The 25859-nt window shown below is 50.5% G+C and overlaps 1 protein-coding gene and 1 long non-coding RNA gene across 2 annotated transcripts; one reads left to right on the top strand and one right to left on the bottom strand.

Moving 5' to 3' along the window:
- Nucleotides 1-1484: 1484 nt before the first annotated feature.
- LOC127695056 (uncharacterized) lies at nt 1485-9570 on the bottom strand. Its single transcript, XR_007979892.1, has 3 exons — nt 9096-9570; nt 7381-7544; nt 1485-2736 (listed from the first exon to the last, which is right to left on the bottom strand). It is a non-coding gene; the product is annotated as an uncharacterized LOC127695056 (long non-coding RNA).
- On the top strand, nt 7961-18790 carry Stc2 (stanniocalcin 2). The gene is made up of 4 exons (XM_052196933.1): nt 7961-8545; nt 10408-10550; nt 12787-12998; nt 17757-18790. The coding sequence occupies exons 1-4, from the start codon at nt 8395-8397 to the stop codon at nt 18142-18144; spliced, it is 894 nt and encodes a 297-aa protein (XP_052052893.1). The 5' UTR covers nt 7961-8394; the 3' UTR covers nt 18145-18790.
- Nucleotides 18791-25859: the final 7069 nt, after the last annotated feature.

Below are 25859 nucleotides of genomic sequence, written 5' to 3'. Positions count from 1 at the left end.
GGAAGCACGCTCACCCCTCCCCACTGAAGACTCTTAGTTGGAACACTGAGTACTGACACACCTGAAACAACAGAGAATCCACTGGCTGGGGAGAGGGGGAAGAGGCCGTAAGGGAGGGAGGAAGGTAGTAGAACATGGACCTGAATGAGGAGGGGGAAATCCTGGGAGTGGGAAGGTTTAAGCAGGGAGGTGGTAGGATAGGAAAAGGCAGAAGGAAGAAGGAAGAAGGAACAGTAACCAAAACTGAGGCTGTAGGGGAAAGCCATATGGAAGCCCACTATTCTGTAAGTTTGTTGAAAGAGAAGTGGGGTCACGGAATTGAATGGACGTACCCTCCGTGGATGGACAATGCTTCTTCGAGAAGTCATAGGCTATTAAATGAACATCCCAGTGACAAAAATGGGGATACCTCCCTGTAAGCTGTTACCCAGGGAGTTCCTAGAGACGCCCAAAGTAATTCAGGCCCAGAGGGCCACACCCAAAAAAGATAAGAAAAGAAAAATGGGTCCTGTTGAAAAGAAGGGGTCCATCAGGAGAGGGAAAGATGGGAGAAAGGAACGGGGTGGGGCGTGAAGAGTAGACATGAACGAAAGTAGTTTTCTCAATCTATGAAGTTGTCAAACACAATGTTTAACACAAAGAAGGAAAGGCTTCCACCTGGACAGTCTTTCACATTTTCATTATAATCCACTCAAAATCAGACCAACTCGAGAACTTTCTATCCCTCCCCTTTCCAGTCATGCACGGCTTAGTGATGTCCTGTTCCTAGATGCAGGTGACAGCCACAGGCCCAGAGAGGGACGGACAACTATTCACATTGCATCATCTATGTAAGCACTCTTGGTGACATCTGCAGGTCTATGAAAAAGGCCCAAGTGGCATGTCTCATGACGCGTGCCCATCTGTAACAGGTGTGTGGCTGTGCCCACAGATAAATACAGAGCCAACACCAATGCTTGCCTTTTCAAACACCAGCCTTCCCAACCACCCAGCTCCCCAACCTCTCTGGTCTCTTGTTCCTCTAGAGCCTGCCATCTAGATTTTTCTCTCTTCCAGATTACAAATGCCTCCTGGTCAGCTTTCAATATCTGTGTCTTGTTTTTTATGAATATAAAAACTAGGATTCTGCCAGGCAGTGGTGGCACGCCTGTAATTCCAGCACTTGGGAGGCAGAGACAGGCGGATTTCTGAGTTCAAGGCCAGTCTGGTCTACAGAGTGAGTTCTCAGGACAGCAAGGACTACACAGAGAAACTCTGTCTCGAAAAACCAAAAAAAAAAAAAAAAAAAAAAAAAAACCCTAGGATTCCTCACCTTTGACCCCTCTTAGGAGTCCCTCCATCATCTGCTTGGTTCCTCGCTATCAATATTCCCACCGTATGCTTTATAAAAATGACCCTCCCCATGCTCAACTGTAAGGGCAGACACTGTGTCCCTGTCTTGTGCAGAACACGTCACCAGGTTGAATACACAGATATGTGTGAGTTTATTGAATTAATAAATGCCAGAGTAGGTAAGGTTCTAAAATGAAGGTAAAATGAAGATGTTGGGTGCTTAAATTTTCTTGCAAAAAATTCTCTAGGGAGTACCTCAACCGTACAGCCCATGTGCCTAGCATTAGCATGCCCAAAGCCTTAGGTTCTGTCCCAGCTCCATAAAAATATAAAAACGAAAATAATTTTTAATCCTACAAGCTCCTTTAAGATGAAGCTCCTGTGTCATGTGGGTTTGCTCCTGTGCCTCCCGTCCCCACAGGAGTTTGACTGACACTGAGGGCCATGTAAGCTATCTCCCTCGCAGCCTCCTGCTCCGACAGCCAGCAGCCTGATGAAGCTGAGACAGCTGGAAATGGACAGCATCAGGGATGAGTGTGAGTCATGAATGAGTGACGAAGATAGTCGCTGACACGGGGACATCAATGGGCACAGAGTATTCATTTGGGGGTTAGTATTTCATGTACAAGAAATAATTGGTCTCATCTGGACGCTGCTGCCAGAAGAGCCCTGTGTGCTTGTTTGTTTGTTTGTTTTTGTTTGTTTGTTTCTAACCGATGGAGGTAAAACTTTATTATAAAACTTACTAATTTAAATGTGGAGAATTCCCCCAGCATAGTTTCCTAGTTTTGAGAAGATATAAGCCTAACATGAGCGTGAGCACTGCCGTACGACCACAGCCGCAGTGCGTCAGGTGTGAACCTGGGGAAGCCTCATCCTGGCCATCTCGGATCCCGAGACAGTGAGTTCTAGCTCATTGTTCTACAGGTTCTCACACAAACTACATTCTTCCCAAAGCCTGCGACAGCCGTTAGCTTTGTTCTGGAGAGACTGATTGTCACCTTCACTCCATAGCAGTGAAGTGCGTGCGGATCAGAGTGAAAACCCACGAGGGCGAATCGTCAGGTCACGCTCCTCTGTCTCCGTAGAACCTGTTCCTTTGCCTGGACTCCCTCCATCATCTGTTTTCACAGATGTTTTCACAAATATTTTAGGATAAATTTGTTCCCGTTGAATGGTGCTTGCTCCGCATCGCAGTCTGCTCACAGAGCCGTAAGATGGAGTCCGTCATCTAGGTTGGCATCGGCTGGCCCAGAGCCTGGAACTTGCTCACACAGCTCATGGCCCATCGACGTTACCGGTAAACAGTATGCCATCTTCACATTGATCTCATTTGCCTGAGAACTGTACATCTCCCGCTGTCAGTCTTCCTCTCAGCCAGTTCTGTACATAAGATTAGAAGTTCTACATTCATGGAAAACAAAAGAAGCAGACCCCATGAACACTACTGTTTAGGCACAAGTTAAATAAATAAATAATGCATGTCTGAGAAAAATAAATAAATAGCGGCCATTAGGCGAAGACCACAAAGATGGGTCAGTCTGTCATAGCTTCCTGAGAGCAGAGGGGGCGCTCTGCATGACACGCCAGCAGAGTTTCTTCCTCCCTCCTGCATCATCCTCCGTGGCATCCCGCTTCAGAGATCGCTTCAGATATCGTTACCAGAGTTGACAGCCACTGGTGAATAATTATTAAATAACCCCTAGGATGATAAAATGTCAAAGATATACCAAAATTAAATCAAGGTCCTGTGATTTATACAGAGACCCACAGACTTGCCAAAGGTTCTACCAAATAATTTTAAGATTGAATGAATTTCACTCTTTTCTTATGTCTTCGTAAGACTTCTAAAAATTGACAAAGGTCATGAAGTAGCTCTTTGTTAATAGAACTGCTGAGGCAGAGAAAGAGTGAAAAAGAGGAAGAGAATGAAAAGAGGAGGAAGAAGAGGGGGGAAGGAGGAGGAAGAGGAGGAGGAGGAAGAGGAAGAAGAGGAAGAAGAAGGAGGAGGAGAAGGAGAAGAAGGAGGAGGAGGAAGAGGAGGAGGAGGAGGAGAAGAAGACGAAGAAGAAGAAGAAGAAGAAGAAGAAGAAGAAGAAGAAGAAGAAGAAGAAGAAGAAGAAACTTCTTGAAGACTCCTGAGGGTGCAATGAGGGTTAAATCCCATTAACCAATTTCATCATTTCCAGAGTCAGGTTCATTTGGAAAACAAGCCTTACAGAAAAAATTTTCCTTCATCCATCAGAAATCCAGCATTTCTCAGCCAAAGTTTCAAAACCAGCAAGAAGGAACATGACCTCCTCCCACACAAGTGTCCCCCTCTGGTCTCAGCTGGGAAGCCAGGCAGCCCCTTGCTTGGGATATTTTTTTAATGAAGTTTGTCTTATCACACAAAAAGAAATAAAAAACTACATTCCCAAGGAAAATGGTGATGATTCCTGGGTCCTGTTGAGGTTTTGGGATAAAACCCTAACACAGCTCAGTCCACAGCAGACACTTGATGGTCACTGTCTTCTCACTCCACCCCAGGAAAGGAATCTAGTGAGGGACACAGCGTCCTTACAAGGACTTTACATTTTTCTTTGAACCATTTATAATTTTCCACGGATGGCTTGACTGCTAATTGATGAGACAGAGGAAATGCCCCGCTCACAAGCGATGTGTTCCAGCACTCTGAAAGCTAGTTAGGGAGCTCAGAATGCATTCTCCTCACAGTATTGCTCAGGCTAGCCACGAAGCCTTGGGTTCAAGCCATGCCCCGTCTCTGTCACCCAAGTAGCTGAGAATAAAGACATGTAGCACTGTGTCCAGCTTTAAAAAAAACACACACACAAAAAAAAACAAAAAAGTATTGTAAGTGGTCATTTTCCAGGCCAGACCCAAAAACCTTCTTCAGTTGGATGTTAGAGAGATGAGGTTTGACAGGGAAAAAGAACAGAAAACATTTTGGAGATGTATCAATAAACAAAACCGAATGGGAAAGACTTCGTCACCTTTAATCCTGAAGCCTGTTCAATAAAGCAACCAATGAGCCAAGACAAGGGGGAGGATCAAGACCTTTTAGGGGAGACATCTGCTTATGTGAATTTGGGGAACCTGATGCAGCAGACTGACACTTTGTCCAGTTCTACCTCTAACCTCCACCCCTAATTTTTCCTGCTTTCCTGTCCTACAAGTATGAAAAAGCAGAGTGCACGGAAGAAGGCAGTGGAGGGCGGAGGACAGATGGAAAATAGAAATGTTTGAGAGAGATGTCCTTCCTTGTGGGAATGAAGTTAAATCCTAGCCCTGGGAGAACTGGCTGGACCAGGGCGAGCTGGTGTGAAGAAATTGAGCAGGCCTTGGGCCGCCCAGTTCCCGGTCCCAGAAGTGGGTCCACTACTGGGTCAGGCAGTACCCTTTCTGGCCAGCAGGTGGTGCCATAAGCTCAGCCAGTTTGCCCCAATAGGCTGGGACAGTCAGTGGGCGGAGCTCCCCGTGTAAGCCATGTTCCTCTCCTGGCTCCGGAACCTCTCAGAAGCCTGGACTAGAGACATGTGTCAACTTATATAATCGCTGCCTCAGCAAGCTAGAGTGAGCCTATCTGCTGGGACCCCCACCTACTCACACTGGAGCACACTGGAATCCTTCTGTCCTGGATCCCACAGCCCACAGAGCTCAACCTATTCCTTTCCACTGGATTTGTCTTGTTCCAAAATGTACCCACCCATCTTAGAGCTTTCTCTGAAAGGGAACCCAATCATAGAGCATCCTTTGTCACATCTTTAGATGCCTATCGAGGTAATAGATCTTCCACAGATTTGTCAGCATGGGCCAGTCTTATCACGTGGCTAGCCTGGTCTCCCTCTTTAGCACCAAACTGGACAGCCTCATTCTCAACACCAAGCTCACAGTGTCCCTCCCCTTTTCTTGTGTTTTGTCTCCATGGAAACATCCTTCCTCTTGCATCCACTTGGCTATATTCTCCTCTAGTTTTCAACCCAAACACTTCACTCTTGGACTTGAGTGAGGACAACTGGTAAAGAGAAAGCAGGGGTCTCACACCTCAAGTCTGACTGTCACAGACAAACCAGACCTGTTTCAGCAGTTAGACGCCTCAAACTGAGGTGGGCTTGTCCACAGACACTGGAACCCCAAGGGCAGCACTGGCTGGCCAGCCCTTGCTCCTCTAAGTCTTAGGGTGAATGTTGGAGTTAGAGAGATACAGAAGTTTCAACCTTGTGATGTATACAGGGCCTGTGCTTAAGTCATAGTTTTGTAGGTGTCATTACTGTCCCCCGGCCATTCCACTAAACTGTCAAACCCAGACTGAGGGAGATAAAGGAATCTGCAGAGAAGACAGAAAGGACAACAAAGACACCGGGGTGAGTCACACCCCACCTCACTTTGCTCTGGGCCTTTATCCTAGAGGATTACCCAGGAAACCTTCCAGTTGGTCCAGCAGCCCTGGTGAGAGACAGACTGGGAGAGCATCTTTGTCTGCACGCTTTGGCATTGGCCGGAGACGAAACTTCTAGAAGGGATACCATGTGCAGGCTGACAGCACCACGCATCTAGCTACTATGTGCTCTTTCCAAAGCAGCAGGAGGTTCAGATGGGAACCATGAAATTCCTTTGAAAGTTGAAGTTAAAGCCTCAAGATGGTTTTTTTTTTCAAACCATGCAGACCCTCTGAGGGCAGGTGCAGGGGCCTCTCTACAACGGAACAAAGCGGGTGGTTTCCCTCTGCTGCGTGAATCTCCAGATCCTGTTTCTCTGATAGCACTTGTGTTCATTAAAGAGGCCCTAATGTTAAGGCTGAGGGCCACTCGACTTTCCCAGGAAATTTTTGGCCTTAAAGGGTGGAGGCAGACCAAAATGCCTTTTTTTTTTTGTTTATTTGTTTTGTTTTGATGTGCAGGAGGGTTCCCAGCCCCTAAACTAATAAAGGGAGCTAAACTGACTATTCAAGCAAGCAAGGATGGTCCATATTATACCCAATATCCACCATCTTTCTCAACAAAAATAAATGAGGAAGTCACTGCTGTTATGGTCACGAATGGCCAGTTTCTTCCCACCATCGAAGACTAAGAGATTCAAAGTGACCATTTCCTGGGGCCAAGAAGTGGACGGAAGCTCCGAGAAGTCTTGCCCTGGAAAGCCCATTCCCAGGGCCCCTTTCCATCTCCTTCCTCCAGTCTGAAGCAGCAGTCGTCCTGACCTCCTGCTTCTCATTTCCCTCGCTAACGAGCAGCTGCGGAAAGACAACCTGCGCGCCCATTTCTACACCCCTCCCCCAGGCGTGTCACACGTAGGCGCAGAAGAGGCCGCGAGCGCGCCTCGTTTCGGAGGCCCAGGGTTGCAGTCGCCGCGGGCGGTGGGTGATGAAACCTCCCAGGCGCATTACTGCAGAATGCGCGGGCGAGCGGGAAGTCGAGCAAGGACGGGTGTAGAGAGTTGGTACCCAGGCTCACCTGTTCTCCAAGACAAGGGTGGGGAGTGCGGGGGAGGGGCAACGAGTGCCAATACCGGACGAGGGCCAGGTGGCGCTAGGTGGCAGCGCTCGCCTCTCTACCCTCCCCCAACCAAGCTGGCCCCCCGAATTACTCCTTCGGGTTAACGAGGCCAAGAGCAGCAGTTCCTGTCCCGGGCCCAGCGCGAGGGAGACGTGAGCGTGCACACGTACACACACAGCAGGGAGGAGAGACGCTCCCAGCAGCGCCCAACTTTCTCCCTGCTTCCTCCGGCAGCGGAGATGGCTGCTGAAGGCGATCTGATTCCCAGGGTGCTTAAGGAGGGGGCTCCAAGAAGAGGAGAAAAGATGGAGAGAACGTCCCCAGATTTGGGGGTAGGGTGCTTTGATTTTACATCAGAGGACTGCAGTATAAAGAAAACCCGTAGCTGGGCTGAGTGGCAATTGGGGAAAATTGAAGAATGTGTTTGGAGACGCCTAAAGTTGCCTGTCAAGCTCAGGCCTCTGGGGCACGCGATGCTCTGTGGCCGCCTGACCCAAGGCTGCCTGGGCCTCCAAACCGCCAGCCAGGAAATGATGCAAGTCTGGATTGTCACCTGGAACCCTGAAGCCCAGACAGGAATCCGTCTGGGTTGGAGGAGGGGCGAGACGAGATGCCCCAGGTGTTGCTAGACCCATCGAATCCAGGCAGAAAGAAGGTGGGCGGTGGGCTGTCAATCGGGCCAAGCGCTCCAGGGCTTCCGCGCCCGTCCTCAAGCGCCTTAAAAAAAAAAAAAAACCAAGCGTCAGGACGCTTAGGAATTCCCACCAGAGCTCAATTTGCTCGCACCATCTCTGTGCCCAGGTATCTGTTCCACTTTGTTCAGGCCTCGGGGCTGAGGATGTCACTGTGTTCCAAAGAGGAAACTTTCCCCGCCGGATGCGAACCCTGGGGACTCTGTCCTTGTGAAGACCGACATCTCCCGCCCCACCCACCCCACCCAACCACCCCCTTTTTTTTAAGTTTTTAGTTGCAACTAGAGTTGGCATCCGCTTTGATTTCCCCCCCAACCCCCAGTCCGTTCAGCCATTGACCCGGAGCACCCGCACACGCGCACGCGTCTCAGGCTGCGCTCACACACACACACACACACACACACACACACACACACACACACGCAAACGCGTGGCCGCCGCCAGGTCTGCAACTTTGTGGGGCGCTCGCTAGCTCGCTCGCTCGCAGCGGCGCTCGGCTTCCTCCCGTAGTAGTTGGCGCAGGCCCCGCCTCCCGCTGTGTTGTCAAACGGGCCGGGGTCTCCGATTGGTCCAGCCTCCGGGACAACACCTGCTCGACTCCTTCATTCAAGTGACACCAGAGCTTCCAGGGATATTTGAGGCACCATCCCTGCTATCGCCGGGCACTCGCGGCGCGGCTAACGGCCTGGTCACATGCTCTCCAGAGAGCTACGGGAGGGCGCTGGGTAACCTCTATCCGAGCCGCGGTGAGGAGGAGGGAAGGGGCCAGCGAGGAGGAAGAGTGGGAGGAGGGGGGAAGCGGCGGAGGAGGAAGACGAGGAGGAGGGGCGCACAAAGAATCCAGGTCTCCAGGCGGCAGGGTGATACCCAGAACCATGTGTGCGGAGCGGCTGGGCCAGTTCGTGACCCTGGCTTTGGTGTTTGCCACCTTGGACCCTGCGCGGGGAACGGACTCCACGAACCCTCCGGAAGGTCCCCAAGACAGGGGCTCGCAGCAGAAAGGCCGCCTGTCCCTGCAGAACGCAGGTAAACGCGTGCGCCCTGCAGCCCAGAGCTGCTGGGGGAGAACAGGGTGCAGGCTCGCAGCGCGCCGGGTGCCTTGAGCCCCAAGCCGGCGACCCGAGCTCACCCCGGGCCGCACAAAGTCTTGATGGCTCGGGACATGCAGAGGGAAGAGAGAGGCGAAGCGAGGTCTGGCCCGGGCTGCGAGAGCCCGGAATCGGCACGTGCTAGCAGGGTGATGAAATGGCTGAGGCAGGACTTGTTGCTAGCCTCCCCCGGGGCTGAGGGGAAACGAGGCTGCGCTTGACGCTGCTGCCAGCTCCAGCCGGTGTCCCGGAGCCGGAGCAGGGCGCACTTCGTCCCGCCTGGCCCGTGCGAGGTACCAAGGGTCCCGGGAGCCGGGTTCGCCCTGCACCTAGAACTTCGTTTCCAAGCCGGCCAGCCTGGCACAGACTGTCTTCCCTTTCCTCCAAAGATGCCGGACATCCCAGAACTTTGCTGGCCCTGGCCAGTTAGGTAGCATGGAGAACTTTTCCTTTGGGGGGGGGGGGGGGAGGGGGTTCGGAAAGCGTACCTCTGGTGCTGCAGCCTCCTAGCCAAGTCAGCAAGGGAAGAAATGTTGACACGAATCGTGCGCGGCCCTGCTCACCAGCAAGCTGCAGCGCAGAAGCCTGGCGTGTGGCACACGGGGCTGGCCTTCTTCCCAGCTCCCGGGAGAGAAAGAAACGTGTCTGCCGCTCGACTCTTGGCTCACGCCCCCACCCCCGCAATTCCTCGGGGGGCCTGTGAGAGCCGCGGCCGTGGCGTGCGTGCGCTCCTTGCCTGAGCCGGAATGCACAAGTGCGGGATCGGGGTCCTCCGAGTGAGTGATCTCTGCCCTGCCCGCAACCACGCGTGGGGTCAGTTCAGTCTCTCGCCCCCGCTGCCCAGGCGCACAGTCGAGGGTCCCTCGTCCGCCCTGCCCCCTCTCGGGTTTAGGCGCCCCTTCACAGGCACACGCCCCTCGTTCTCTTGCTAGATTTCATGTGATAACCGATTTTTCGACTCGAGCCCCGCCCTTCTTCCAAAATACACTTTCCTCTTGTAATTTTGCGGTTGGTTTAAATCGTAGAACTGAGCGAGCCGAGCAAGGCATGAGACTGACAGCTCCCGGTCTGTCCTTTCAGGCTGACGAATTAGGACATCTTGGAAGAGGGAGCAGGCTTGGGGCCTCTGGGATTCGAGGGGATTAAGTGATATCTCACACCGGATCCCTAATTAAAAGGAACCTCCAAAGCGAATGGTGGCGGGTGGAGGCCAGCCCCCACCTGCCTGCTCCGGTCCCAGGCTGTTGCCAGCCAGCTGCAGCCTCCGTGGCCTGGCATTTTTAATGCCGGTGGTTTGGAGGCTCGGCTTTAATAGGAATCTTGTTTTGATTTTTAGGTGTTGAATCATAAAGCTGAATTGAAGTTTCTTGGACGCTTTCTTCTGGGTCAGGAAGGAAATGGCCAGATCTTTACGCCAGTGGCTTCTGCATTCCCAAGTAGAAAACAACATTTAATTCATGAAATGTGGTCATTTTCAAATCTTATTTTCCCTTTGGGTTTCAAAAGCTGAAGTGCTTTCTGCTCTTGAGCAGTAGTCCCACAAATGCCTTCATTAAGTGGAAACGATAAAAGGAAGAAAGGAAAAATGCTCAGACTAAATTCTGACTGTGATATTTGTTTATTTTGGCTAATTTTACAAATGCCCATACTTTCCATACGTCGTAGTAAATAATGACATTTTCTTTCCTCTCCTTAGATTCTGAAATTGGCACGAGTTTTCTGTCCTTGATTTTTTTTCCTTTAGCCCTCATTAACACTTAGCATGGCAGAAAAATTTGTATGCAATTTTTTTCATTTTAGCGGAGATCCAGCACTGTTTGGTCAATGCCGGGGACGTCGGGTGTGGCGTGTTCGAGTGTTTCGAGAACAACTCTTGTGAAATCCAGGGCTTACATGGGATTTGCATGACGTTTCTGCACAACGCTGGAAAATTCGATGCCCAGGTAAAAAGAACCTAGAGCATGAAAAATATTCTGGGTTGGTGTAGCGTGGTTGAAATATTGGCTGGAAAGACATGCGAGCAGATTTCCTGGACTTGAGTTATTGGAGGGAGTCTGGTATTTGCAGGTGTGCGGCAGGACGCCACCGGTGTTTCCATGTTTCCCCATTGCTCTGCTTTCCAGAGAGCCGATAAGCCAAAACCTTCTGCATTCTCATGCTGTGACCGCACAGGCAGAGCAGACTGGATACCAGAGTCAGCGATAAACAGTCTGGAAAACTAGAACCCAGTCCCCAAAACCCATTACATTAGGAATAAAGAGCTAAAATGACAGAGATCCAAGCTATAGGTAGAAAATGTTCTTCTGAGAAACACACGCATGTGCACACAGGCAAGCAGGCAGGCAGGCAGCCTAGACAATGCACAGTCTCGAAACATCAGGGAGCAGAGTCTCCTCTCCCAACCTGAAAAGTCAAAATCCTGACTTAACCTCCCTTGCATTACAGTCATAGCTGAATCCGCCTCAGAGACCCCAAGGTAGAGCTGAGTCGTTCGTTGCCCAGGGCAGAAAACCAATAAGCAAGCAATGGTTCTGTCACAGAAGGCCCAAATGTGTGTTTAGATGGCCTGTGACATTAGAATCGCATTCATTCTGTGCCCCGGCTCTCGGCCCTGTTGAAACACCCTGTTTTATCTCATACACTTCCTCTCCTATTTCACTGGAGCATGGTGACTAAGTTCAGAAGAGGTCAAAGGTTGAGATGTGATTTTATAAAAGTCACCAGTCACCATCCGCTGACACCCCGTGGGCAGCCTGACAAAGCAAGGCCTGTCCATCAGAAAGTGACGGCTCCCACAATCTAAACCATGGAGGATGTGAGGTAGCAGAAGGGGAAACAGAAACCAGGAGGAAAGGGAGAGAGCTTTGAACTCCTCGAGTCTTAAAAAGATGTCCCACCCCCACCACAACTGACTGGAGTTAGGACACACACCATAGGAAATCCGGAAGAGAGGAGTGCGTCTGGGGTCTGGGGCCTTCCCAAAGGATGCCAGAGAATACAAACACCAGCTTGCCACGCTCTCCCAGAGATCTACCCCTGCTTGTTTTCTCAGCCAATAGGAATACGTTTTCAGGCTGGGGCAACCCTTCCAAGTCACTTTTCAGCACACAGCTACTTATGAAAGTGCCAAGCCCTGCCCTCCATCCCATTTGGCTCCGGTCAAATAAAAGAAACAGGGGCCACAGGAAGGGCGTGTGCGCTACGTGGGTTCCCACTGACTGCAGTCACCTCTAAAGAGAAAACCAAAATAAATATGCTGGCTGGCTTCCCACTTCCAACCTAACCTGGTTCACTTTCTCAACTCAGTGATTTCCAGACCTGCTTCTAAAACAAACAAACAAACAAACAAACAAACAAAAACCAAAACCAGGGCTTGCCTCTTCAGATGGCCCATTTGCATAGTAACTGAAGGGAGATTCCTGGCTAGGCACCCAACTTCTCCAGGCCAGGTTGGTAGGAGTGAAGGCAGGAGCTTGCCCCCCATTTCCCGGAAGCTGTCTCCTTTCTGACCTTGGCACGGTGTGCTGGGGTTACCAGGAAAGAGAGCTGCAGGTCACTTTCGTGCCTGGCTGCCTCGTCTCTCTGAGGCAGAGCTGGGAGGAGTCTCCCTGTCTTAATCGCAAGCTGCCACACTAGGTGCCAGGTGGGCCTTTCAGAAACTGTAATCCCAACAGTTTAAAAGCAAAAGATGTTCCTCCTGGAAGCAAGAGAGGGGCAGACAAGACTGTGACCTAGAGCCCTAGAACGGAAACATGAGACTCCAAGAGTGCAGCCTCCGTGATGGAGAGCAAAAGAGAGTGTGCTCTCGCTGATACTGGCCAAGGAGTCATGGTCCAATGCCCTGAGGTTCCACAGATTGTGCTACCAAGCAGAATCCACCCAGCTGCCTGGAGGAAGCCCCGATTTCAGGAAACTAGAAGAGTAACGGATGGAGAGAGAGATCTGCTAGTGTACAGAGCTCACATCCACTCTGGCCTGATGCAGGGGGTTTGGGGTAGAGTCATGTCACTCTTAGATATAACTCTGATATAGCTTCCCTCCTGAAAGTGCATCCAGGCCAGTGGAACCTTGGGACTCTTGTGATCAAAGACTCCTGTGCAAGCCTGGGGCTGGCAAGTGTCATCCTGGCTAGTGATGTCATCTCCTTTGGCCCCACCCTTCTGTGTCCTCCATCTTTAGGGCAAGTCATTCATCAAGGATGCCCTGAGGTGCAAGGCCCATGCCCTACGGCATAAATTCGGCTGCATCAGCAGGAAGTGTCCAGCAATTAAGGAGATGGTTTTCCAGTTGCAGAGGGAATGCTATGTCAAGCACGACCTGTGCTCGGCCGCACAGGAGAACGTCGGTGTGATTGTGGAGATGATCCATTTCAAGGATCTCCTGCTGCACGGGTAAGTCGCATCCCGTGCCCAGGAGAACGGGAGGAAGGAGTGGGGCTTGGCAAGGGTGGAGTCCTGAAGGCTGGAAGTATATATGAAAATGCTATTTTTTGGAGGTGAACTACCTTCAAGTGGATACAGTTGTGGGGTGCCCTAGAAAACCCCCCAGAAAATCATCAGATTTGACACTTTCACAAACAGCAACAAATCATTATTTTCACTAAGCACAAAATATCTACAGTCAGAAGCACTTTCCATTCTACCCCTAGCCAAGTCGCAGCTGGTTACTGTGTGGTCCCAGTAGCTCACAGGTGTCAGTAGAGACAGCTGGTGCCTACTGACACTCACCTGGTTTTGTGTGCTAGGTGCTATGTCAAGTGTGTAACCCAGTCCTCACAAAAACCTTTTGTATCCCCAATTCACAGATAAGAAAACTGAGCCTACTTGGGGTGAAGGACACAGGGAAAAGCAAAACTAGGGTCTGGGGTCCAGGCAGTGTGGCTACAACATCTACACCCTTAAATGTGCCAATCTGATCCACAGCTTTTTCATCTTTCAGAGACTCCCCTTTCCCTTCTCTACCTCTGCAGAAAGCACAAAACAAGTATCAGAATCTTTATAGTCGGCTAAACATGCATACTAAATTGGACTTAAAGAGTCACAATTCGGTGAAAGAGGCAAAAAAAAAAAATCTCATTCTTTGAAACTCACCCCAGATGCAGGATCCTGGATTTTGCAGAGCATTAAACCAGACTACATCTTTGTTTCTAACATGAAATCTGGTCCACAGGCCCAGAAGACAGATACAGAGCAAAAGGGAAGCCACCAACTGAGGAGACCAGTGCCAGTCACTGCCCCCTCTGTAGCAATGCCAGTCTTTCCAAGATGACTCACTGGGCCAAATCGGCACAAATTTTAGGGACAATCTCCCAGTTATGTCACCAAATGTATTCCCTGCCTTCGCCACACTAACGCCTAGATTCTGGTGCCAGCCATCTCCTACCTCTGCCCACTTTATATGGCCTTCGGTAGCTTGCTTGGTACAATATTGAATTGTCCATGGTGAAATTCTGCAAGTGCTCTCTCCAAAAGCAAAAATACTTTGCAGGGTTTTTGATCCATACTAAAACTTTACAATATATTTTTGTTCTCCCAAATATTTACGAAGGAACAAACAGCATCAACAATAGTAATTGTCTTGGATTTGTCTTGGGCATGCCAGGACCTTGCCTATGGGATATCTGTGGATTTTCATGTTTGTCTTTCCAAACTAACTACAGGATTGAAAGTAGCATCTTCATACCATAGAGAAGGCTAGTGAAGCTAAGAGCTTAAGTTTCTCACTCGTGAGATTCGTTCCCTACTTTGCAGCCTGGGGAACGGAAATGCAGTCTTCTCTGGCTGTCCACTGGGGATAGCTGGTTCGAGGACCTCCCTGACCTACCAACATCCATGAATGAGAAAGTCTCAGATATATCGATGAAGTATTTACATATGACTTAGCATCCTCCCATCTACTCCAAATGAGTTATAAAACTTAAGAACAACACAATTGCTGTGTAAGATGTTAGTCTACAGTACTTAGGAAATAGTGTCAAGAAAAAGCCTGCTTCAGCACGAAGCTGGCTGTCTCTGGAACAGTGATCTCCAGCTGGCTAGTTGAATCAACAGGCACAGAACTGACTGACTGTATGACTGAAACTTCATGTGAGGAGGAGGCCGGCTGTCGGGATGTCTGGCTCCTCCCTAGCCTGTTCTTGCTAGACCTGTGAAGGCTTCATGAGTCTTCGTATATGACCAGGGCTTCTTCCTTTCCTTCCTTACTTCCTCATCGTGACCAGAGGGTTAGGGTCTTTTCCTTCAAGTTGCTCTTGAGAGAAGCACATGTTCCACAAAGCCAAGGAACCTCTGAAGGCTCTGTGACGTATTTAAGATGGCTTCTTGGCCTTGTGATTGGGAGGCTGGGCGCCTGGTAAACACCTAGGGTAGAGTCCTGGAGTGTGTGAAATGTTGGTATCCTCTTAAAAAGGGACTTTTTGGGAGAACTCAGGATTTTCAGGTTTGGGGAACACACACTCCCACCCTAGAATGTAGAAAGGGTTGAAGCACTATGGTGTTCTAGTATCTCTTCCACAGAAACATGGCCACCAGGCCAGGGTCTCTTTCAAAGGATTCCCCCACACCATTTAGAATAAGCAGCAGCAGCCACCAGGGGCCTGCTCTGGAGATGCAGGTGGCCCACCCTGAGCAGAGGCGTGGCTGTCTTTAGGACACTGCCAGGGGGCCACGTGCAGGGTCTCCTCCTGCTAAGCCAGTCCTGGGCAGCGGGCCGTGCCACACCCCAGTGACATTCCCTTGAAGCCCTCCATCCTCTGTTGCAACAATGCAATGCCTCGACTTCAAGCTGAATTGCCCAAACTCTCCCAAATTTTCAACCAGCTTAACTGGTTAAAGGGCCCTTTCAACCCTGAAATGCCAAGAAATGTCATCTCTGAGTGTGCGACAGGAGTCACGAACACTGGACTATGAGCCAACTTTGCCTTTTCACGCTAAAGAGGAGGAAGTCAGTCGCTGCAGAATCCAAACCACTTCGTCCTCTCCAAGGCTCATGCCAGGAGCAGGGACAGCAGCAATGTCCCATCTGCTGCAAGCTGCCCCTTTCAGTGTGCCTGTCCATCCCCTCTATCTCCTTATCGTCTGCCTCCCCCTAGCTGCGGCCATCTCCCTTGGTCCCTGCACACCCCGTCACCAGGTCCTGGCAGCCACCAAGGATTTGAAGCCTCAAGCACATCCCCCTCCTTCAGCCTTGTTGACACTCAGTTGAGCGCTGGGTTTTGTCATCGGACAGGCCCAGCCTGCAGCCTGAGAAGGCACCTTGCCAACCCGAAGCACGGTTTCGATTAACTTACTTGGCCACACACACCCTCCCCACAGGGCCCAGCTTCCTCCCTGGGAGAAGGCAGAGCAAGCCACAGAGAGGGGGACTAGTCCTGCCTTGGGAGGCCGGTGTCTGCCTTGCGGGTCCAGGGCCCAATGGGAGACACACATGATGGGGAAGGTCCCAGGAGAGTTTCATTTGAGAAGCTTAAAGGGGAGAATTCGTTCAGATTCTGATAGGGCCAGCAAGTGACTGGACATCTTCTTCCATTTTGCAGACGGACTCTGTAGACTTGAGCTTCCTAAGATAGTGCTTGTTTCCAAAAGGTGAAAGGATATGACCTTTCTAGGTACCTTCCTCCTTAAAGTGTTCAACAAGACAGTGTAAAACCATCCTTGCCACTGGCAGAGGCCTGCTGGAGAGAGAGCCTTAGGACCTTGCCCACCAGCTGGGCACAAACAGTGAAGCCTAAGGAATAATATAGCCTCAAAACAAGCAGCTCCAGAACGTTCCTTTGGGCTGTTCCCAGGCCAGGCCTTCCATGCCCAAAGTTCCCAGAGGGGACTTTCCTTCTACACTCTTCCTGGTCCTTACATCCTTGAAGTAAGGACAGCTCACTCCATTCCAACTTGAGGAGTAACTAGCAAAAATGGCAGTGACTATAGCACACATCTCAGACACTGCTTTTTCTGCAGAGCCACAGTTGCCAACTTGCAGATTACAAGCATCCTAGGGTAGCCATCCAAGAGTCAGGTCAAGTCCCGGAGAGGAAAGAACCCTCGCTCCTTATAAATGGCTACACAACCCACGACGATTTCCCTACAGGGGATATGGGGGTGTGGTTGTATGTCACAGGCAGATATGTCCAGGACTTTTACTGGCTAGAGACTGCTTAAATCTAGTTAGCCACACAGAGTTACATGAAGCATCCCACATTCTTTCTGGGATTCGTAGAGGCTGGTGAAAGTTAAGAAAAGCTCAGTGGATAGGCCTTGAGAACTCGCTGATGGACACATGCTTTACCAAGGAAGTCCATAACTATAGAGTGGGCACACTCCCTCTGTCCCCTGGAGCCACATCCTCCACCTATTTGGCTACAGACCAACTCAGTCTGTCTGTCCTTGGAGTCAGTGTACATGGAGAGCACATCTATGAGCCCCCCCTCCCCCCATGGACTGTGTTGGCCTCAGAGAGCTGTTGTCTGGACACGGGCACCCTGACAGCCAGCCCACGCACCAATGAAAGGGGAGTCCTGGCTAACTGAGAGCTACAGACAGCATCCTAACTCCCTGCTACCTGCAAAGGAAGATGACACCACAAGGAACTGTCCAACCCAGTGCATCTCCATCCTTTGCAAATTCTCCTGGCAGGTACACCCAGTAGCTTTCCAAAATGCCCTGCATTGTAAGCATACAGACAGGGAAAGTGGCCTTGGGAGACCCTCACAGACTCCATCTATGAAGGGCAAGGTACCTATGGGGTCTCCTGAAGGCTCCTCAAGAGCTCCTTAGTCTAACACCCCCTGGATTTTTCACTGAACACACACACACATGAATTTGATACTGAAGGCCCTCAACCACTTGCTATGATTGTCTCCTCTCAAGCCAAAGCTTACCAGCTCCTTCAGCCTGAATGTGCCCCTCTGCCTGCAATACCTACCTTAAATTAATGTGCTAGCCCTTGGCCCTTCTCCTGTGTATCTACACCCATCTGCGGAGCAAGAACCTGCCTTAATACCCACCATTGCCTGCTATGGAACCTGGTCCACAAGTATCACCCACTGAGCCCAAGTTAAACACTGTCTCCTCCCTTTTGACCTAGTCACAACTCCCCGGTGCTCCTTTAAGACATATTCCATTCTTAACTCTTTCTGCCTCGGCTCTCCTCTCTAGGCCCTATGTGGACCTTGTGAACCTGCTGCTGACCTGCGGGGAAGACGTGAAGGAGGCGCTCACCCGCAGCGTCCAGGCTCAGTGTGAACAGAGCTGGGGAGGCCTCTGCTCCATCCTGAGTTTCTGCACCTCCAGAATACAGAGACCTCCCACCGCAGCCCCGGAGCATCAGCCCCTGACAGACAGGGCCCAGCTCTCCAGATCTCACTACCACCGGGACACAGTCCACCACCTAATAGCCAACAGAGGTGCCAAGGGTGAGCGAGGGAGCAAAAGCCACCCAAGTGCGCATGCTCGAGGCGGAGCCGGTGGCCAGAGCGCCCAGGGACCCTCTGGAAGCAGCGAGTGGGAAGACGAACAGTCTGAGTATTCCGACATCCGAAGGTGAAATGAAAACCCGGCCAAGAAAGCTTTCCTCTGGGCTGTCCATTTTCTTATGTCGATGGACATTCCAAAACATTTACATTAAAGAGGGGGGATGTCACACGCAGGATGTGTGCAAATTGTGGACTTCGTGCAGGTGTGTGAACAGGTGAGATGAAGATTCCAGGGCAGCAAGGTCTCGGGTGCCTGGTGGGTTGGCACCCGGGTAAGCTTATGGGAGGAAGTGTTGTCTGGAGTCGGCCTTGTTACTTTGTCTCTTAGGTCCTTGGAGCTAGTGGGTGGCGGAAGTATGATCTGTTGAGGGGAGGTCAGCCTGGGAGGGGAGCGGCCACAGGTGGGGGGTAGACCCTCCCCCACGTTCCCAGGGCTGGCTGCAGAGAGCAGGCTGCTGGGTTCCGGGGTAGCGCTGAGTGGGACGTACAGCTGACAAGGCAGAGAGGATGAGGGGCTGAGCGCCACTCAGTACCAAACAGGAAGTTTAGTGTCCTGCATGGGATCTTGTGTTTCAGAGCTGCTGGAGGGGACATGGATGGTACTTTTTCTGTGTGTCGTTTCTGAGCCATTGTTCTGTCTGGGGGACACTGAAGGAGTGGCCTCTGTTTGCTTATTTTGACCACTGTTTCAGATCTCCATTTTACTTTTTTTTTTTTTTAATCAATTGACATCTACGTGTCTGTCATCTAAATAAATGGCTTTCAAAACAAACAATTGAGTCAAAAAAAAAAAAAAACCAGCTTAGAGGAGGAAGAAAACCAACCCCAGCCCATCTCTGGAGGGTAATTTTTTGGTGAGGGTTTTTTTTTTAAGAGCACGCTCAAGCACTGCCCACATGGGCATCTCTTCCCCTCCCCCACCCTACTCCCACCCAACAGTGGATACGCAAAGGGAGACCACAGTCAAGGACTCCTTTCCATAGACATCCTTTCCCTAGAGTTTTGCTTGACCTCAAGCAAGGTCCATGAGCCTATACATTAGATTAGTGCAGCCAAGTTGGAATTCAGCCTCTGCATGGCACAAAGAGGGAGAAGAGAGGAAGGCATCGGCACGGCTGAGGAAACTGTTGCCTGTGGGGAATGTCACTCTCAGCATACTTGGATGAGTAGCTTTTTCTCCGTGGCCAAAGTGGAAATTTAGCAACAAGGAGAGAAGTGTGGATAGATGAAAGGTCAGAGGAGAGAGAAGGGACTGCAGGGGCTCAACATCGGGATCTCTGTCCTCTTCAGCTGACACAGTGTAACGCTGGCAGCCAGTGTTACAGAAGTGGAAGGTATCCGGGGCCAGGTCTCCAGAGCCAGGCTCAGCCAACTTCTTCTATGAAGGGCCAAATAGTAATTAGGGAGTTTCAGTTCAACAAGCTACAGGGTCCCTGCTGCCGCTAGCCAGATCTGCCGTCAGAGCACAAAAGCACCCTCAGCCACATAAATGGAAGGGCTTGGCTTTGTTCCACTGACCCGGTCTCTTCAGCCGGCACCCAGCTGGACGGTACACAGCATGCATTCTGACCAACCCAACTACCCTACTTCTTCCTGGCAGGCCCCTGAGGCCAGAGACAGCCATGTTTCTCTAAACACATCTCCAAACTCAGCAGGTGTCTTCTGTGTGAAGGATCTCCATCTCTCATACGCTAGGCTTGGGGGAAAAAGTTATTTGGGAAGAGCTGGGCTGGTGACACACTAGGAAACCCCCAGAAAGGTGTGAAGCTGCAGAGAACAGAGAGTGTGGGCATTCCGTCAGTTCTGCCCGGAAGGGAGGAGGCCAACACACCAGGCTTTGCCACGGGAAACGAATGTAGCTTATAGTGCTCCCATGCCGCATGCGCGCGCATGTGCGCGCGCGCCTACGTGGCCCCTTGACCTTTCTGCTTCCATCACAAGCATTCTCCTCCGTTTCTGGCTCAGCTGCTCACTTGACCCCAGAGGCTGGACTGGGTTTGCCAGTGTCTTGTGTTCACCTACTGATTTGTTGTTCCTACTGTAAATATTCAGCATCGTTCGTATTTATTATCTCGGTGTTTCCCACCCCCCAAAAGGTATAAAATCACTTCCTCTGTTCATTTGAACCCATGGGCTGATCTCCGTTGTGTATTTTCCACACCTCTGTCATCCCTTACCTGCCGCCATGCAAAAAGTAAAAAAAAAAAAAAAAAAAAAAAAAAGTATCATTTCATGGTTCCTTGTGTGATTAGAAATGTGAAATGTATTTATCTCTCGGGCTCTTTTGCTCAAAACTGTTGAAGGTCTTGTGTGTCTGATGGAGTCGTTTGCACAGTCTAAAACCTAAGCAAGGCAGCTGTTGCAAACAGCTCCTCCCCAGCTTCATACACATTCAGCCGGGAGCCTTCCTGTGAGGAAGGATGCCGGTCTCCAAATAAAGATGCAGTGTTTATTTTGAGCCTCGAATCTTAACAAGATGATCTGAACACCTCTCCTTTGTATCAATAAATAGCCCTGTTATTCTAAACTGAGAGGGCCAAAGACAGCACAACCCTTGACAGCTCAATGCCGAATAAATAGGAGACAGCAGCCCAGCTGTTCTCACACACATGCACCGCTGGATCTCCCAACTGGCCAGTGGCATCTCTGTAACAACATGGAGACAATGTTGCTGGCACCCGAAGTACCCGTGTGGGCTGCTCAGTCAGTGTCTGCTTCTGTTACTCAGGCCACAGGGCCCAGGTACAGTCACATGGCATTACAAGTCCGTCTGCTTCTGTTACACAGTTAGGCCACAGGGCCCAGATGCTGTCGGGTAGCGTTGTTTTCCTTCAAAATGTAAAAAGTTCTGAAATAAGTGACCTGCTCCTGAGCAGTGATCTTCCTGAATAACTTTGATGTAAGGTGTAAACGGAGGTAACGGGAGGGCTTTCAACCATGCTCATACTTCAGGCCTGTGCGAGGGAAGCCAGGTGAAGAAGCCCCACCCACCTCTCAGGATTTCCTCATCCCAGGGACTCTGGCCAAGACCCCATGGGAACCACCAAGAGGAAAAGGAATTCTCCGCCATCCTCAGCCCAACCAGCTCTCGACACGTTCACTTTCTGTCACCTTCCTTCAGCCTGGGGCAGCTCCTCCTGCCATCTGCTTAATAACCCAGTGGCTTAGGACCTGCCGAATGGCTCCCCAGCTCTTGGCTAGCACTACTGAGCAAAGCTTGAGCTGCTCTTCACCCTAGCTTGCATGGCCACGGTGCCCACACCGTATGCCAGGCATCCCGATGGAAACGGAGCAAGCATCACCCCGCCCTGAGCCCCACACTCCTAATTTCTATTCCCGTTTTACAGGCAGAGATGCTCAGGCGGCCCAGCGGATTGTCTCAGCAAATGAAAAGGCTCTCACTGTCCAACCTGATGGCCTTCCTCGGGGAAGGAGACGGCCAACACCTGAAAGTTGTTGTCTGACCTCCACGTGTGCTCTGTGACATGGGACAGGGGGTGCATACAAGCCTGGGTGCATACAAGCCTGTGTATATAAATGAATGAATGAATGAATGAATGAGCTTCCTATTTTGCACAAGGCCGGAGGAAAGAATAAATCTACTCTTGTATTTATAGTAGCTGGCCTCGGAGGAATTCTGCTGCAGAGCAGGAAAAAAAATGGATGCTCTCACCTTTGCTCCTGCAGAGACTGAAGGGCGGGTTGGGATAGTCAGACTGAGAGAGATGGTGCTGCCACTCCACTTATCCGTATGTGGATGATATCACCACTTCACTTATCCATGTGTAGAGGACTTTATAAGTGTGCCCCCTTCAGGCCATTGAGGAAAGCACCTGGGTAGCAGCTGGCTGGTATGAACCCAATATGAGTATTTCCTTCATCAAACTCAGCCCAAGGCCAGCCTTGTCTGAGGATCCAAACTTCCCTTACCCACTCAGCATAGCCATCCTCAGCACGGCAGAGCCATTTATGTGCCCCTGCTTCTGCTGGTGCTCAGCAGATACCATTTCCAAACCCCAATTTACAGATAAAGAAACTGAAGCACAAACACGTCTTACTATGTATGCCTAGTCTCAGCGACGAGGCTGCCCAGATCTGAGGTGACATGCAGCTGTCCTGTGACTCCATGTCTCCATCTCCTGCTTCTCCTCCAGGTATGAGCACATGGGTTTAATTCGCACAAATGCATTCAGGCAGACATTGCATCCCCAAACTCTCATGCTGGATTATTAAGCTTGGGGAGAAAGAAAGCAGAGGGGCCCCAGATATGCTGGGTCTAAAGAAAGTTTCCCAAGGGCTGTGGAGACACACCCCAAAATCTGGAGAGAGAAATCTGAATTTGTGCTGAAGTCAACAAAAAGAAAGAAAGAAAAAAAGAAAGTCCCCTGCTGCGGAGGGGACAAGCCTTGGCCAGAGAACAGCTTTTATGTGAATTATTTTTTTGTGAGTGAAGAAGAGAAGGAAGCAGCCTTGGACTGGAGTCCCATGTTGCTGCTTGCATAAGCAGCTCCGTTTTCTCACTCCTCAAAAAGAAGAAGGAAGAAAAAGAATTCCCAAAGAGAAGAAACGTCACAGAGCCAACTTGAATCCATGCCTGAAATGGATGCCAACACCATGTATCCTGTCACTTGACAGGACCCAGACTTCATGGCTCCTTTGGGTGGACACGTAGCCACCACTGAACATCAGATGTGCCCGGGTAAGCAACAACTTGGGGAAACTAGAAAAGTTCCTCCAAGAAACTCTCAGGGGATGGCCGCTTCTCCACAGGTGCTAAGTGGAATCAGCCGTAGGTCCTGTTACCCAACACACAGGGTCCAGCAATTGTTATGATTCTGAAATTAAGTGGGGGGAAGGGCATGCAGAAGGAACAGCTATGCTAAAGGGCACTGGGACCACCTGCTTGGTTCCTGGTTAGCAGTGTCTGCAGAAGAGCTAAGGGTGCAAAGGGTTTGGGGTGGACAGAAGGAGCAGTCTCTAGAATTCTTCCTCCTGCCTTAGCTGTAGATACCAGACAACTAGTCCAATGGCATACTGTCAGAGACTTGGGTCAGAGACTTGGAGAGAGATCATCTGGATGATTAGAGCCTTGCTCTGGCATTTCCTGGGTAATGAGTAACTGGAGGCTTCACTCCCAAGATGGCAGCATCCTCTACAAGATGGCGCCTCCATGTTCCCATCCCATCCCTTCCCCGGCACCTCATCCTCCAAGGCCTCTCAGAACATGGCTGCCTCTGGGTAATTTTCATCTTCCACAGTAACTGGCTACTTCCAAAACAGGTTAGTGGATGGTATGGCACTTTCTTCCAATCCAAACTGTGGTTTGAGTTCACCCTTGGTACTATAATAAATAACCAGAGGACCTAGATGAAATATATTCAAGACAGAATCGATTTCACTTCAGTTTTTGAGTGTGGGGGGGTGTTGTTATTGTTGGTGCTGTTGCTTTTGTTTTGTTTTGTTTTGTTTTTTTTGCAGTTACCTATAAGAAAATGAATGCTGATAGTTTTTCTAAAACTACCAAAGTTTCCAATCAAAAAAGTTTCGTGGTCCTAACCCAATGCCATGGTACTTTGCAGGGTCTGACTTTGCAGGGTTAGAATTTCTCAAATGTGAGAGGAGGGAGGAAGCCATGGTTCAGTGGGAGAAAGGCACCCGATGCCAAGCCCGATGCCCCGAGTTCGATCCCCGGGACCTGCACGGTGGAGGGAGAGAACTAACTCGTGTAAGTTGTCCTCTGACTGCCACATGTATTCACGAATGCACACTCAGTACAACCGATAAACAATGTAGCTAATGAAACACATTAAGTTACTAGGAAACTTAATTTTAGAGTCAGGAGACATGGGCAAGAGGACCAGTCCAGCCCCCAACTCACCCTGTACCTGCTAAGCCTCTGAACAAACAGAAAAATAGTAAGAGCTTGATCAAATGAGGGCTGATTATGAAGCTGGCCCTGGCTGGTGAGCTGAAGCTTCCGCCGTGTCTGTTTCCTCAACTGCTCCCATCTGCCTGCTTCCCTCACAAGGCAATGTGACTCTGAATGACCACAGCTCTCTGAAAAGTCACAGTAGAATTGTGAACACAGTAGAATTCCACAGAGAGAGTGGCCCTTATGTCTCCAGGCCATCTTGGAAGGCTGAGTCCTAAAGCCCAGAGTGCCTGTCAGATGAGCTGGCCCTCCCTTCTGTGCTGTCCTACTGTGTGCTTTATTTCCTACTGTCCACTCTCAAAGGCTGACTACAAAGTTTTTGAGGAACAGAAGAATGGGGCAGTATAGACGTAGGAATTCACTGAAAGTGGGCGTGGCGGTTGAGGACTTACAAGTGTGGGCCCTAATGGCATCCCAGGCCCACTCTGAGGCAGCAGGCAGGTCCAGAGTAGCTCCTCCATGCTGGGCATTCACAGGCCACTGAGGAGATTCTTGGCAGCTCGATAGAGGAGTGTGAGCCCTTACCAGGAGTGAGGCCTTCCTCCCTGAAAACCTCAAGGCAGGGTTCAGCCCACAGAGCCAAGACCAGCAAAGACTGGAGGAAAGAGATTAGGGTTAGTACTCACTTTGCCCTGAGCCAAGGTTCCTAAGAGTTTGACATTTGGAAAAGATCCGGCCTGAAGGAGCCAAGGATTTGGGGCAGGGCTCCTTCCGGCTCCCGGGAGTGTCAGGAGGAGGAGGAAGAAAGTGACTCAGCTGAAACAGAGAAATGTAGTTTTTCAAAGCGAACTCATGAAGGCACAATGGTACAAAATGTAATCCCAGACCAAGGTCCAAACACTTCCTCAGAGAAATCAGGTGAACTTCCAAAAAACCCAAGAACCTGCTCAGTTTTTTAAACCAAGAGCAACACCAGGAAATCAAGATGGTCTTCTGAGCTGGGCAGGTCCCCCAGCTCCCGGAAGCCTCCTCAGCCCTGCTCTGCCTCCAATGGCTGATGCCCACCTCAGATGGAGAATTGCTGAGTGCCACCAGGCCACAGGCCACACTGCCCTACAACTGCTACAAGAAGCAGAAAGTGACCCACACTCTCCCTGCAGGACAAGGACAGTAATAGACCCATTGAGCTGGGAAGAAAGAGACAGATCTGTCTCCTTCCAAGAAGCAGGTCAGGTGACGTTGAGTAGCAATGAAGGAGAAGAGAAAGCAGAGAAGGCACAGGCTGAACATTGCAGCACGCCCTTATCTAGTAAGTCAGTGCTACAGTCACACTAGATCCCTGCCTCCACCAGAGTGGAGCCCCATGGAAACTCACCTGTGCAGAACACAGTGCGGAGGAGGAGAATGGGGCAGCCATTAAACCCCAGCCCTCTCCTCCAAAGGGTGGGGCAAAGGTTCCTACTGTGTTCCCTACAGGCTGACAGAAAACAGGAAAATATCGGAAACTCCTGGCCCCAGACTCAGCGTCATCCAAGTGGCAAAAGAGGGATCACAAACCCTGTGGCCTTGTCATACCTGTGCCTCCTTCATAGTCATCAGGACCCAGCAGGAGCTTTGCCACCCTTTAGGCCGCTTCCTGCCAGTCTTGAATGTCCCAAGTTCCTTTATCAGCCACTGCTCTTCACAGACATGCGTAGGGAGAGAGGCAGGACTGGCGCCATACTTCTACTCCCAGGCCAGAGGCCCTCAAAGCTGTAAGGTCAGAGCCCCCTCCACACCCCCGCCCAGTGTAATACTCGCTGTTCTCATTTCTGCAGCAAAAGATATGAGGAAATCAACTTAAGGAAGGACGGGTTGGTTGGTTTGGGTTCATATTGGAGGGAGTATTGGAGAGTCGTGGCCCTCCATGGACTG

This window comes from Apodemus sylvaticus, chromosome 10 (assembly GCF_947179515.1).
Source record: "Apodemus sylvaticus chromosome 10, mApoSyl1.1, whole genome shotgun sequence".
NCBI lineage: Eukaryota > Metazoa > Chordata > Mammalia > Rodentia > Muridae > Apodemus > Apodemus sylvaticus.
Note: the sequence above shows the minus strand (reverse complement) of the source record. Positions and strands in the feature narration are given on the sequence as shown.

Bases quoted from the DNA above. Each gene is read 5' to 3' on its own strand.
- Stc2 (XM_052196933.1), top strand. From the start codon at position 8,395: ATGTGTGCGGAGCGGCTGGGCCAGTTCGTGACCCTGGCTTTGGTGTTT. The intron at 10,551-12,786 runs GTAAAAAGAACC...CTCCATCTTTAG, and splicing joins CTGGAAAATTCGATGCCCAG to GGCAAGTCATTCATCAAGGA. The intron at 12,999-17,756 runs GTAAGTCGCATC...TCTCCTCTCTAG, and splicing joins AAGGATCTCCTGCTGCACGG to GCCCTATGTGGACCTTGTGA.